At 28.0% G+C, this 13,485-nt stretch overlaps 4 protein-coding genes across 4 annotated transcripts; 2 read left to right on the forward strand and 2 right to left on the reverse strand.

Moving 5' to 3' along the window:
• Window positions 1-3,935: 3,935 nt before the first annotated feature.
• On the reverse strand, window positions 3,936-5,174 carry GO595_007428 (Type III restriction enzyme, res subunit family protein; the record flags this gene model as incomplete). The annotated part of the gene is made up of 1 exon (XM_067920891.1): window positions 3,936-5,174. The coding sequence occupies one exon, from the start codon at window positions 5,172-5,174 to the stop codon at window positions 3,936-3,938; it is 1,239 nt and encodes a 412-aa protein (XP_067772338.1).
• A 1,081-nt stretch (window positions 5,175-6,255) lies between these two features.
• GO595_007429 (uncharacterized protein) lies at window positions 6,256-7,281 on the reverse strand (the record flags this gene model as incomplete). The annotated part of the gene is made up of 1 exon (XM_067920892.1): window positions 6,256-7,281. The coding sequence occupies one exon, from the start codon at window positions 7,279-7,281 to the stop codon at window positions 6,256-6,258; it is 1,026 nt and encodes a 341-aa protein (XP_067772339.1).
• Window positions 7,282-7,616: 335 nt separating this feature from the next.
• Window positions 7,617-8,795, forward strand: GO595_007430 (transcription initiation factor TFIID subunit 5; the record flags this gene model as incomplete). Its single annotated transcript, XM_067920893.1, has 1 exon — window positions 7,617-8,795. One exon carries the CDS (start codon window positions 7,617-7,619, stop codon window positions 8,793-8,795), a length of 1,179 nt encoding a protein of 392 aa, XP_067772340.1.
• A 921-nt stretch (window positions 8,796-9,716) lies between these two features.
• Window positions 9,717-11,942, forward strand: GO595_007431 (leucine-rich repeat protein; the record flags this gene model as incomplete). The annotated part of the gene is made up of 1 exon (XM_067920895.1): window positions 9,717-11,942. One exon carries the CDS (start codon window positions 9,717-9,719, stop codon window positions 11,940-11,942), a length of 2,226 nt encoding a protein of 741 aa, XP_067772341.1.
• Window positions 11,943-13,485: the final 1,543 nt, after the last annotated feature.

The following is a 13,485-nucleotide window of genomic DNA, read 5'->3' on the forward strand; positions in this document are numbered from 1 at the left end:
ATTATTTCTCTATTTGGTTTAATTATATATAAGAAAAGAACAAAAAATAACAACATAACTGAGACATTTTCACTTGCAATATAATTAGAATATCCACAACCAAATAAAATTTTTGGTTTCTTTGAATTATTTTTTCATTAATTTTTTATCAATTATTTAACTAAAAATTGTTTTATGTAATTTCCTAAAAATAAAACTTCACAAATTAATATATATTTATATATTTATTAAATAATAAAAACAAATTACAAACATTAATCTGGTGCATAATAAACAAATGGATTATTGCGTCGGTTTGGTCTTCTTCTTTGTTTTTTATTTCCGTTATTTCCATTATTCGCATTGTTCGTTTCATTCGTTTTATTTTTCTTTGTTTTCATTTTGTTGTTCATTTTTATCATTTTTTTCAATAGTAATTTTATTATTTTGTTCTTTATTCGGCTTTTCCACTTTAACTTTATTATTGTTATTGTTATTATTATTGTTTTTGTTGTTATTTTGTTTTCTATTTGGCTTTTCAACTTTAACTTTACTTTTGTTGTTTTTGTTATTTTTAGTATTTTTAGTATTTTTGGTATTTTTGTTATCATTTTGTTCATTTTCAAGTAAATCTTCGATTTTGAAATCAAGTAAATCATTTTCTTCTTTATTTTGCTTATTATTCTTTGTCGTGTTTAAAATTACCGATTTCTTGTTGTTATTGTTATTATTGTTACTTTGATTTTTGATTTTCTTTCATTTTCGTTTTAATAATACTTTTGTTAACTGAATACATTTGATCAATTCCAATATATGAATCATTAAATATATATAAATAACTGTTTTCTTCAATTATTTCTTTACTTTGAAGTGTTAAAAATATATTTTTTTCTTTCGCTTGAATTCGTTGAAATGCATAAATTTTATTATTATTAGGATTACCTATAAATATATAAAGATTTTGTTGTTGATATTTAATGTTATTATTATTATAATTATTACTATTATTAATCGTATAAATTGTATTTCCAATTTCGCCTGAAATTAATCGTAATCGTAAATAAAATTTATTTTTATTTTCTGTTAATTCACGTGAATTGACTGAATAAATTAATATTTTATTCTTAATATTATTAAAATATTTAGGAATGTTCTTATTTAATATTAATTCAGGAATAGTTCGAATGTTTCCTTTCGATTCTTTCATTAAAAATTGTAATGGATTTTGATCCCACCAAATTCCTTGTGAATTCATTTGTTTAATTAATATAATCTTAATAATACCTTGAAGATTACTTTCTGTGCGCATAATTTCAATTAAAAAATCAATGATTTTCATTAAATATTTTTGTATAATTTTTAAATCTTCTTTAAATTCTTGTGTTGGTAATGTCTTTTGACTTAAATAATATTCAATAATATAAAATACTTTGGTACTAATTAAATATGTCGGATCATTAATAATAAATCGTGGTTTCATATGTTGTAATATATCTTCTTCTAAATGACGAAGTTGAATACGTTCAAATTCTTTACTTTTTACATAAAATTAATAATAAATTAGGAATATCAAATTCACTAATTTCTTGTAAATTATGTATAATATTTCGAACTGTTAAATGTGAAATATTATAATAACTAGAAATTTTACAATAATTAGTGGATTCAATTTCTTTATTTTCATTAATTTTATAACATTGACTAAGTTTTAATTCTTCTAATATTTCTTTAATAATATTTTTGAAGTGTTTTATTATTATAATAAAGTGGATTCTTATAAAGTCGAAGTGAAAAATATGTATTTGAAATATATTTATAAATATCTTTCTCATTTCGAATTGTATTATTAGAAATTTCATTTTTAATATATTCACTTAAATGATTTAATAATGTCGATTCAACTGGAAATGATTCATTAATAAATGTTTTAAGAAATTCTAATCGTGTTTCTTCACATAAGATCATAACTGAACTTTGTGTATCATATCCATAACGTCCTGATTTACGAATCATTTGTTGAAGTTCGGAAAGTTCATATGTTTTATAAATACCATATTCTTTATCATAATATTCTGTACCTTTAATAATAACAAAATGTGCTGAAATATTTAATGTAAATGAATAATTAGAGGTACAAATTAAATAAATTAATTTTTCTGTTTTAAATAATTCTTTAATAATTTCTTTATCTTTCTTAGTTAAATCTTTATGATAAATACCAATACCAAATGTTAAAAAATATGATAATTTCTTGTTATCAATTCTTTTAGAAATTTGAATTAATTCTTCTGTAGTATTTAAAAATTGTATAGAATTATGATGTGATGATATTAAATCAATAGCTGTAATTATAGTTTGTTTCTTAGATGGTACAAAAATAAGTGTGGATTTACCTTTAGAATATTGTAAAATAGAATCAATTAATGGTTTATTCATAGCTGCCATACGTGAATAATATTGACGACCTGGAAAACCTTGAATAAAAACCATTAATGGAATAATTCGTGTAGAATTATTAAAATTATAAATATTTCGTTTAGAAATTCGTAAATATTGTCCAATATCATTAACATTACTTAATGGTGTAGATAAACCAATAATTCGAATTCGTTCATTAATAATATTTCGAATACGATAAATAATATTTTCATAAATATGTCCATTTTTATTACCAATTAATTCAAGTTCATCAAGGATAATTAATGAAATATTAGTTTTAATATGTTTATTAGTTAAATAATATGAAAATGAATCCCATTTTTTTTTCTGTACTAAATATTATACGTGATTTTTCATAATTTTTAAGATCTTTTTGATAATTACCTTCAAGTTCATAAGTTAAATTTTTATAACGTTTCTTAAAATCTTCAATATATTCATGATATATCTCATGAAATGATATAATATAAATAATTTTTGAGGTTTCACTTTCTTCTAATACTTTACAAATACCTAATTCTCCAATAATACTTTTCCCTGTTTTACTTGGTGAACATAATAAAAGTGATTCATTACTATGATATGTTTGATAAAATAATTGCGTTTGAATTAAATTAAATTCTTTAATCGAAAATCGTTTTCGTGTTTCTTCATTTTCAATAATTGTAATTGGAAGTTTCTTTAATTTAGGTGAAAGTTTCGTATAATAAATTTCATCAATTTTATGTTTTTCTTCATAATCTTCAATACGTAGAATATATGAATCTTCAACTCCTAAATATTTAATAGATGTAATAGTAATTAAATATTCTTGTGTATTCGGATTTGGAACATATGTTTTAATATTTAATCCAACTTTAGATATTCGTTTGTTAATATTAATTTCTTGTGAATAATAAATTTTACTTCCATCTGGTTCTTCAATAAATAACCAAAATAATTCATTATCTTGAAATTGTGAATTTTCCCATTCAAATGGAAATCGAAGTTCAATATTAATTAAATTAATGTTTTCTTTAATAGGTTGATATTCACTATAAACTTCAACTATAGGAAAATGTTGGATTGCTTTATATATAATTTCAGTATTAATATCATTCCGTAATAATTGTTTTAATTCGTTAAATTCGATTTCTTTAAGTTCTTTAATATTATTACTAATGTTTTCTAATTTATGAAGTGTAGGTAAATATTCTTTCTTGGTTAAAAATTGTTTTAATGGATGTTCATGTTTCTCTTGACACCACCAAAGTTGATGTTCAACCATTTTACATAAATTTAATGAAAATTTACTTAAATAACTCCATCCACGTTCAAGTGTTAATTCAAAAATTGCATCAAAAATTCGTTCTAAATTATCTGATAACCATGTTTGATCTAATGTTAATGATGTAGTCTTAAATTTATATCGTGAAATATATGATTGAAATAAAATATTAACTTTCCCTGAAAGTTCATCAAATGGTGTTAATAATGGAATTAATGGTTGATAATGTTCTAATTCATAAACTTCTGATCTACGAACTAAAAGTGATTGAAAAAATTCCTGATGAAAAAATACAATCTAAAAGTTCTTCTTCACTCATATTAATATGAAGTTTTTCATTAAAATAACAAATAGATGTAAATGGAATATAATGTAATGATGCAATTTGTCCTAAATATGTAGGATGTAATGATTCTGTAGCTAATGATGAATGAATCATATAATTATCTGTAAGTTCATTAATACAATAATTTAAGATTTCAGTATAATGCGTTTCATCTGGATCAAGTTGATACATAAATGTATAATGTAACCATTTAAGTGCATCTTGTTTACTAGTAACGGTACCTAATGAAATTTCAGCATTTAAAAAATCTTCTAAACGTGTATGAAAATTAGATTTAATCGATTCTGCATTAATTAATGTAGTAGTATAACGTTGAAGAACTTTGTTCGTAGAAATTAAGATCCCATGACCATCTTTATCAAATTGTGGTCGACCTGCACGTCCAAACATTTGATGAACATCTAAAATTCCAATGTTTTCATATCCACCATATTCTTGATTATAAATTTTAGTATCTTTAATGATAACTGTATGCGCTGGTAAATTAACTCCCCATGCTAATGTGGCAGTACATATTAATATTGAAAATGAATTATTTCGAAATGAATTCTCAATAAAGATTCGTTCATTTCGTGGTAATCCTGCATGATGAATCCCAACTCCTTTACTTAATATTTCTTTAACTTGCCCTTGAATATTTTTATGTTTAAGTTCTTTATTAAATACTGAATTAATAGGAATATCAAGATATTTAATAATTAATTCTGCAAATTTAATGGTTTCATTACGTGTATGAACAAATACTAAGACTTGTTTCTTTTCTGTTATAATTCGTCGTAAAAGTTGTATCGCTATACAATCAATTTGTACTGTGTCTTTCTCGCGACCTGGTTTATAAAGTTCTTCATAAATTAATTTCTCTGATTTTGGTGTTAAATTGGTATTTTTGGCTCCAATTAATGTCATAGCAAGTGGAACTGGGCGAAATTCTGGGCCAAAGATATATAAACCATTTTTATTAACATGTAAAAAATTAGCAACATCTTGATAATTAGGAAGTGTGGCTGATAAACCAATAATTCGAATGATTTTTTGCGTTTGTTCAACTTGGCGTAATGTTCGTGCTACAAGTGCTTCAATAACTGGTCCACGTTCATCTTGAAGTAAATGAATTTCATCAATAATTAATAATTTAATACGCATAGATAATGTCCCTTCGCCACTACGTCGTGTAGCAACATCCCATTTCTCTGAGTAGCAACAAGAATTTGCGTACGCTCTAATTCAAAACTTGACATATGTGTATCACCTGTATATTCTTTAACATTAATTTTTAAGATGTTGTAATGATGTAGAAAGTTTATGTGTAATTTCAGTAGCTAACGCTTTCATAGGTGTAAGATATACAATTAAAAATTTGGAATTATTAGAAATGGTTGGCAATGAATGTTTATGTTCGATTAAATGTTTCTTGATCTCATTAATAATACAAAGTAACGCAACATTAGTTTTACCACTTCCTGTCGGCGCACAAATTAATAAATTCTCATTACTTTGTGTGGATTTATAAACAATGCTTTGAATATCATTTAATGTTTCACACCCTAAAAAACATTTACGACTCCATACTGGTAATTCTTGAATAGGAATATGTGAAATATTTGGTCGCTGTAATTTGGTCGCTTCAACTGTATACCAAGTGCCATTAACTGTCTCACTATGAATATAACGTGACTTTTCTGATAATGGTGAATGATATTTGTTCTCTTTTTTCTTTTTTCTTCTTCTTGTTCTTGTTTTCGTTGTTCATCTTCTTTTCTTTCTTTTGTTCAGTTTGGTGTTTTAACGAATATATAATATTTTCACGATATTTTAATAATGTTTCAATAACATGAAATGATTTTTCTCCTAAAAGTTCATAAATTGGATATTGTAATGTTTCGTTACTTTCGCTCGAAATTAAAAGTTCCTTCAATTTTTCTTTCTTATTTTCAACTTCTTCTTTGCTAATACAACTTGAAATAACATTAGATAACCATGTTTCAATGTTAGAATTTTTCCAGGGAACTGAACTCATGTTGAAGATTTTTAGGTAGAAAAGTGACACAACTCGAACATAGATGTAAATCATTCAAATAATTTATAGTCAAATTTTTTCTCTTTGTTTTTCCCTTAGCAATAATAATTTATTTTTTAATGTAACATAATTCAAATTGTATTACTTTTAATCCACAAACAAAAAATTTATCACTCAAACATAAACAAATTCAAACATTTAATCAAACTAACAATTATTTTCTTGCATTTGGATCCGCATTTCCTTTTGTCTTATCATAATTTTATACAATTGATATCGAAAACATCTTCTTAATTTCGGCGATGAAGCGAGCATTGCGTCATTTTCCACAAGCGCATTTACATCATCCACTGTTACCAAAGGAGACTGTTCTCTATGTAATGTCATTTCGTCCAATCTCATCAAATTTGGCGTTTGTCCTTCTTCGTTTTCTTCCACGAGAGATATTATCGATTCTCGATTTCTCTCTGGCGCTTTAGATGCAATTCCTTCAAGTGCCTCATTACGAAGTTCATGAATTGCGATGTCTTCATTCTTTACTAAATTTGTTGGAAATTTATTTCGTTCGAGAATGATACGTTCGGCTTCAAGTAGTGAAAATCGAGCTCGAGGTACATCAACAATTTGTCGTTCTGGTGGAAATAATTGACATTGCCGTTGTTTGGAATACCAAACAACTTCTTTTGTTACATATGTCATTCGTATTTTAAGAGCTGTAGCTAATTGCATTATTGCTCCATCAGTAAATCGAAGTGCTACACCATTAAATTTGCTAATAAATTGGCGTTGTAAAGATTTTTGTCTGTCTATAAATGAATGGCTTAGTTTACAATTATTTATATGATGTTCAATTGGAAGTGATCGGATTATTACATCAGCTTTGGGTGGCGGTGCTTTTGGTGGCTTAGGTAGTTGTTGAGCTTGCTGTGGTGGGGTAAATTGAACATTGGGTTGATTAATTAAGTGTCCGGGTTGTTTCTGTTGAGGATGAATTTGTTGATTCATTAATTGAGGATTTGAATAATGTCCCATGTAGCCAGGATATTGTGGTGGAGGTCCACCTTGTTGATAACCTGGTGGAATTGTTGGCATTAACATTGGATTTTGTTGTCCCATTGGAACTGGATTCATTGGGATAGGTTGTTGAGGGCCAATTCTTGGTTGATAATTCGGTGCTTTTTCTCCATAATTCGGTGGGAGACCATTGTTATTCATATTTCCATGCGTTTGCATGTTTTTTGCCGATACAAGCCGCAAATAATAACGGTTTTGACCATGTGAAGAAAAGCTGCATGAACCAAAAAAAAGCTGAAGAAGAAGTAAAAAAAATTTGTAATTCATTCATCCAAAAATTTAAATATAATGACCAAGTGCAACCTCATGGGATAACATATGAAGAACTTCTTCAATCCACTTCTTTTATAGAATCTTTCCCATTGACCTTTTCATTGGCCGCCGGTATTGGTATTAATAAGTCTCTTTCTTCTTCATTTGAAAGCTTTGCTCTTTATTCACAAAAAAATAAAGATTCATCAATCTTTCGTAAATGTCTTTTTCCACTTTTTTGTATGATAATAATAGAATACAAGAAAAATGGTAAAGAACACGAGTGTGATGAATTTATTCAAGATTGTCTTCATCTTATTCCGGATGATAATAAAGATGAAATAAATAAATTCTTAAATGATGAAGCTTATTACAAAGAACTATCATCTCTTTTCGAAACGCATCATTACATTATCCCTGCCACCGAAGATGAAGCTGATATGCTTAATCAATATTTACATCAACCATTAAATTCCAAACTCCTTAATATTATTACCGAGACTGTCATTCTTATACCAATATATGAAGAAGTTCCATCACATCCTATACATCCCAAATTCAATCTTGAGACACCATTTTCATCGATGAACATTGTTAAATCACGAATTCCTTCAGCACGTTTTGTATTTTCTCCACCTAATTACTCATCTGTTTTTTCATGTCTTATTGACAGTAGCATTGTACAAATTCATACCGACACAGAAAAAGTTACGAAATTATATTATCATTCATCCGAAGTCACAACAATGTCAATATCAAACAAAAACACAATTCTTCTTACGTCAGATATCATAGGCACAATTAAGTTATGGAGTTCAAATGCTCTTGTTACTGTTCCTCCAATACATTCACCTTCTTGGTGTTCCTCATTTGCTCCTCAAGGAGGAATTTTTTGTATTGGTTCTGATGATGGAATTGTTCGCTTATATGACACTCCACATCAAAAGCTTCGACGCGTTTTAGTTGGTCATAGCGAACCTGTTCTTGCTGTAGGATTTCATCCGAATTGTTCTTTGGTGGCATCTACATCAAGAGATTTGACAACAAGAATTTGGGACCTCAGAGAAGCAGAAAGTGTTCGTTTATTCATTTGCGAAAATAAAGTGAATAATTATGTTTTGGCATTATCAAGTGACGGCCAATATTTGGCTGTTTGGGATCAAAAACTTTATGTTAATGACATAGGAAGTGGGAAAACTTTGTTTTCAGTTCAAACTTATACAAACCATATTGTAAATATGAAGTTTTCAATGGATTCAAGATATATATATATGATGTCATTAGATGGAAGATTACTTTGTTGTAATGTGATCGGTGATTCACATGCAATATTCCAAATATTTGATGTGGGTGAAAAGACAATCGCTTGTGAATTCCTCAAATCAAATGAGGTTCATGTTTTTACATCATCAGATTTTTAATATATTTTTTTTTTTTCTATCATTATAAAATGGATTATAAACCAATTTTTTTTTTTGATCGCTAAATTGTTTTGGTTCTTAAATTGAATGAGCTATAGAAAAATTATCCACAAAAATTTTCATTATCGGAGATAAAGTGTTCAAAAATTGAAAGAGTTAAGATCGTCGTTAAAAAGTGTCAGGAACCACCATTGAATGATTTTCCTTTTCATATTATTCCAATTTTCATTTTCTCAAGTTACTGTCTACGTAAACCAAATTGGATCCACAGGCGATAATCTTCAGGTTGCAATTTCGAATTCAGGAATCTCATCAAACGAAGTCAAAAATTTAGTGATTTCCTCTGGTTCCATAACTACTAATGACTTTATAAGCTTTACAGAAAAATATCCCAATGTTATCATTTTTGAGATTGAGGCAGATACTACAATTCCAAATATTCTTTTTCCAGAATCAGCATTTGCAAATCATCCAAGTCTTAGTGAGGTGCGTATTAAATCAAATGAAAAAGTTCAAATTTGTAATGCAGCATTTTATAATTGTTCAAATTTAACATTAATTGAAATTGATAGCCTAACAGAAATTGGAGATGAATCATTTAGCTATTGTAGCTCACTTTTGAGTGTCTCATTTCCTTATGTTACAACAATAGGAAATTCATCTTTTTTAAATTGTACAAAATTATCAAGTGCTCAATTTCCTTTATTAAAGGAAATTCCTCGGAGGTCATTTTTCAATTGTATTAGCCTTATTGAAATTAACTTTATTAATGTCGAAATTATAGGTATTGAAGCCTTAGCCAATACAAATATTTTCAATGTTGAACTTGAAAATGTCAAACACATATCACATAATTCATTTCGCGATTGTAATAACTTAGACCGACTTGTTTTAAATTCTCTTCTTCAACTCCCACAATCGATGATTATTCCTGATTCACTTCGTGTAGCCGAGTTTGGGGCGGCCCAAAATTTCTCAGGGCGCACTTTTTCTGATAACCGCCACGTCAAACACGTCAGTTTTTCATCGGTTACTGAAGTTGAATCATATTCGTTTTCCAATTGCATAGCTCTTCAAACTGTTTCATTACCGTCTGCTCTAGTTATAGGTAATAATGCTTTTGATACGTGTACATATTTAATCTATCTTGAACTTCCTAAAGTTGAAGTCATTAAGAGCTCTGCATTTTTTTCATGTATTTCACTTGATTATATCTATTTAACTAGTGTTAGTATCATCGACAATTATGCATTTTGTTATTGTATTGGTATCCAGAAGCTTGATATTGTTAATGCCAAATATCTTGGCGATAATCTCTTTGAAGATTGTTACGAGTTAAAAGAAATATATTTCCGTAACTTAACCAATGTTACATCAAGTACATTTGCTCAAAGTTGTTTCAAATATATCGAAATTTATGGCCTAAAAATACTTCCCAATAATTTATTCATGGACATATCAACGCTTAAATTCGTTAAAATCTTCGACGCGACAATGATCAGCGAAAGTTGTTTCAGTCGCTGTTATTCATTAATCGACATATCAATGCCGAATGTCGAAAAAATATCGATATTTGGATTCGATGCATGTACGTCAGTATATTTCCCGACGCAAAGTTGGGAAAAATTAACATTTTGTGATAGCCGCGCTTTCAAAGAGTGTACAAACTTTACGAACATTAACTTCCCGAACGTCATCGAGTTGGGTGAAAGTGTTTTCGATGGGATACAAATCGAAAGTATTTATATCCCAAAACTTGAAATAGTTGGAGATAATTTTTTAACAAAGATTAATATTTCATTCGACAAAAACACATTCATTAACTTAAGACAAGTAGGAACTTCTTCTTTTTCGTTAAATTATCTCCTTGAAGAAATTAATCTTCCAAACCTTTCTATCGGTAGTTCTTCAATGTTTTATGGCTGTGTAAACCTTAAAAAAGTTTACATGCCAAAACTGACAACGATACCTTCTCGAGCTTTTTCAGGCTGCCTTTCTTTAGAATTATTTGAATCAAAAACCGTCGAGGCTATTGAAAATTCGGCCTTTTCTGGCTGTGTTAACTTACAGAAAATTGACTGCCCTTCAGTTACGTCACTTTCATCATCGGCTTTTTCTGATTGCGGGTTGTTAAAAGAAATAAGTTCAATGCAATTGACAGCTATACCAAGTTCGGCCTTTGAAAATTGTGTGGGCTTAACAAATTTGAATTTCGGTGGATCAAAACTTGTTCAAATTGGAAGTAATGCATTCAAAAACTGCACTGGTCTTGTAAGTATATCAATCCCAAGTGTTCATGATTTATCCGAATATTGTTTCCAAGACTGCACATCTTTAGAAAGAGTTAATTTTACTAATGCCACACTTCTTGGAGTCGGAAGTTTCCAAAAATGTATCAATTTGATTAATGTCACATTTGGCGGAACAGTTACAGAAATTCCTAACAATTGTTTTGAAGATTGTCATTTACTTTCTAGCGTTGATTTCCCATATGTTATATATATTAATATGCGTTCTTTTTATAATTGTTATTCCCTTAAGCACATTAACTTCCCTCAGGATGGCCACATTTATAATGAATCATTTGCATATTGTCGCTCACTTGAAGAAGTATCATTTCCAAATCTTGGAGTGATTAATGGCGAGAAAGTATTCTATGGCTGTACAAGTCTAAGGACAATCAGTTTCCCGAAACTTTTCAGTGTTACATTTGATTCGTTATATTTGTTTGGATCATGTCCATCACTCCAAAGGATCGATCTTAACTCCACAGAGCCGCAAGAGTTCAATAATATATTCCTCAACTCAAGTGGCGTTGGAACCATAAATGTTAATGGACAAAATGTGTTCAATGTAACACTTTGTCTTCCATACACATCCGATTATATTCGTTACGCTGGAAATGATACAGTATGGAAGCAACTGAGCGCAACTGTGCCAAGCGATTATTGGGACGTCTGTCTAAACACGTTGGATAAGCCAGACAAGAAGAAGAAAAGCGTCGGAGAAATTGTCGGATATGTACTTGCAAGCGTGGCGGGAACTGCAATTCTGGTGATGCTGATCTTGCTGATCATTAATTACATTAAGAATAAGAAGGCACGAGAAAAGGCAATTTACTTGGCTCTGTCGGCAATCGACGAATAATTTCATGGAAATTAATTTTATGAGTAAAATATTGTATAATGGAAAAGACTTCGCTATGTGAAAAAAATTGGAAATTGTGCTTTAAGCTGAAATGTTTGGTGTTGATGTTGCTGATTTGGAATGTTTTTATGTTCATGGGAAATTGAAACATATCAGAATCACTTAATATTACTGGAAACAAAATATTTCATTGTGTGATCATAAGGAATGTTCATGCTTGATTATATTTCCTTGGTATAATTTTTCATTTTGAGCAGGTATTTATCAGGAAGTTAAGTTTCAAAATGATAAGATTTTTGCGAGGGCCGAAGGCACGAACAATTTTGATCGTCATACATTGAAAAAGTGAAGCTTTACTCGAGCACGTGCTCATTGAGGTTCAATAATACCTTCTTAAAAAAGATTCAATACTTTATACCGAAATTGAATAATTTCTAATGTTTTCTGTCCATAACAGACTGAAAATAATAAGGTGTACTCAATAGATTTCCATTAGACTTTAAGAGTAAATAATACTATGAATAGTAAAGAATTTTTTGTTGTTATGAATTTTTCATCATTTTTTTCACAAAAATTATCATCAAATTATATGAAAATCAGACAATGAAATATAAAATTATTAAAATAAATATTAAATAAAACAAATAAATATCTTTAGCATTAATATCAATTCCTTCTTGTTTAAGAAGTAATTTAACTATTTCTGTACGACCATTTTCAGATGCTTTCATAAGTGATGTTTCAAATATTTTAAATAATTTCCAAATATTATTTTGAAATATAAAATTATTAAAATAAATTTTAAATAAAGCAAATAAAAATTTTTAGTATTAATATCAATTCCTTTTTGTTCAAGAAGTAATTTAACTATTTCTGTATAACCATTTTTTGAAGCATTTGTTAGTGCTAAAAATATTTAAAAAAAAATTTAAAATTTTTTATGAAACAATAAAATATTTTAATAAAAATCAAATGAAATAAGCAAACAATCTTGCTAAAATCAATGTATCTATTGTTAATTAAATAGTTATAAAGTTCCACATTTCCAGAAAAACCCGAAATTTTCAAAAAATCAATAGGAATATGATTATTTTCGAGAAAATATTGAGTAATATATAAATTCCCTGTTATGATTGAAGCAATGAGAATATTTTCATTTATTTTCATTCCTTCTTTAAGTAAAAATGATAAAAGTTCATAATTATCATGTACAACACATTTTGCTCCTAATTCTTCTAAATTCTTAATTTCTTTTAACTTGTTATCATAAAAATATTTAAAGATATCATTTCGATGAAATTCTATTGCTGCTTCATATGCACCTTCAAATGTTGAATGATTTTGTTCACATAAATGAATTATTTCTTCATTTCCACCTGCAACTGCATATTTACCTGTGTTTTCTACATTTGCTCCATTCATAAGTAAATATTTAAAACATTTAATTGAAGAAAAAAATGCTGCATAATCAATTAATGTAACATTTTTATGATTAATAAATGAATATCTTTCATAAAGTGATTTTGGAATTGTTTGATTAAAA

Source organism: Histomonas meleagridis (assembly GCF_020186115.1).
Source record: "Histomonas meleagridis strain 2922-C6/04-10x chromosome Unknown contig_53, whole genome shotgun sequence".
Lineage (NCBI taxonomy): Eukaryota > Parabasalia > Tritrichomonadida > Dientamoebidae > Histomonas > Histomonas meleagridis.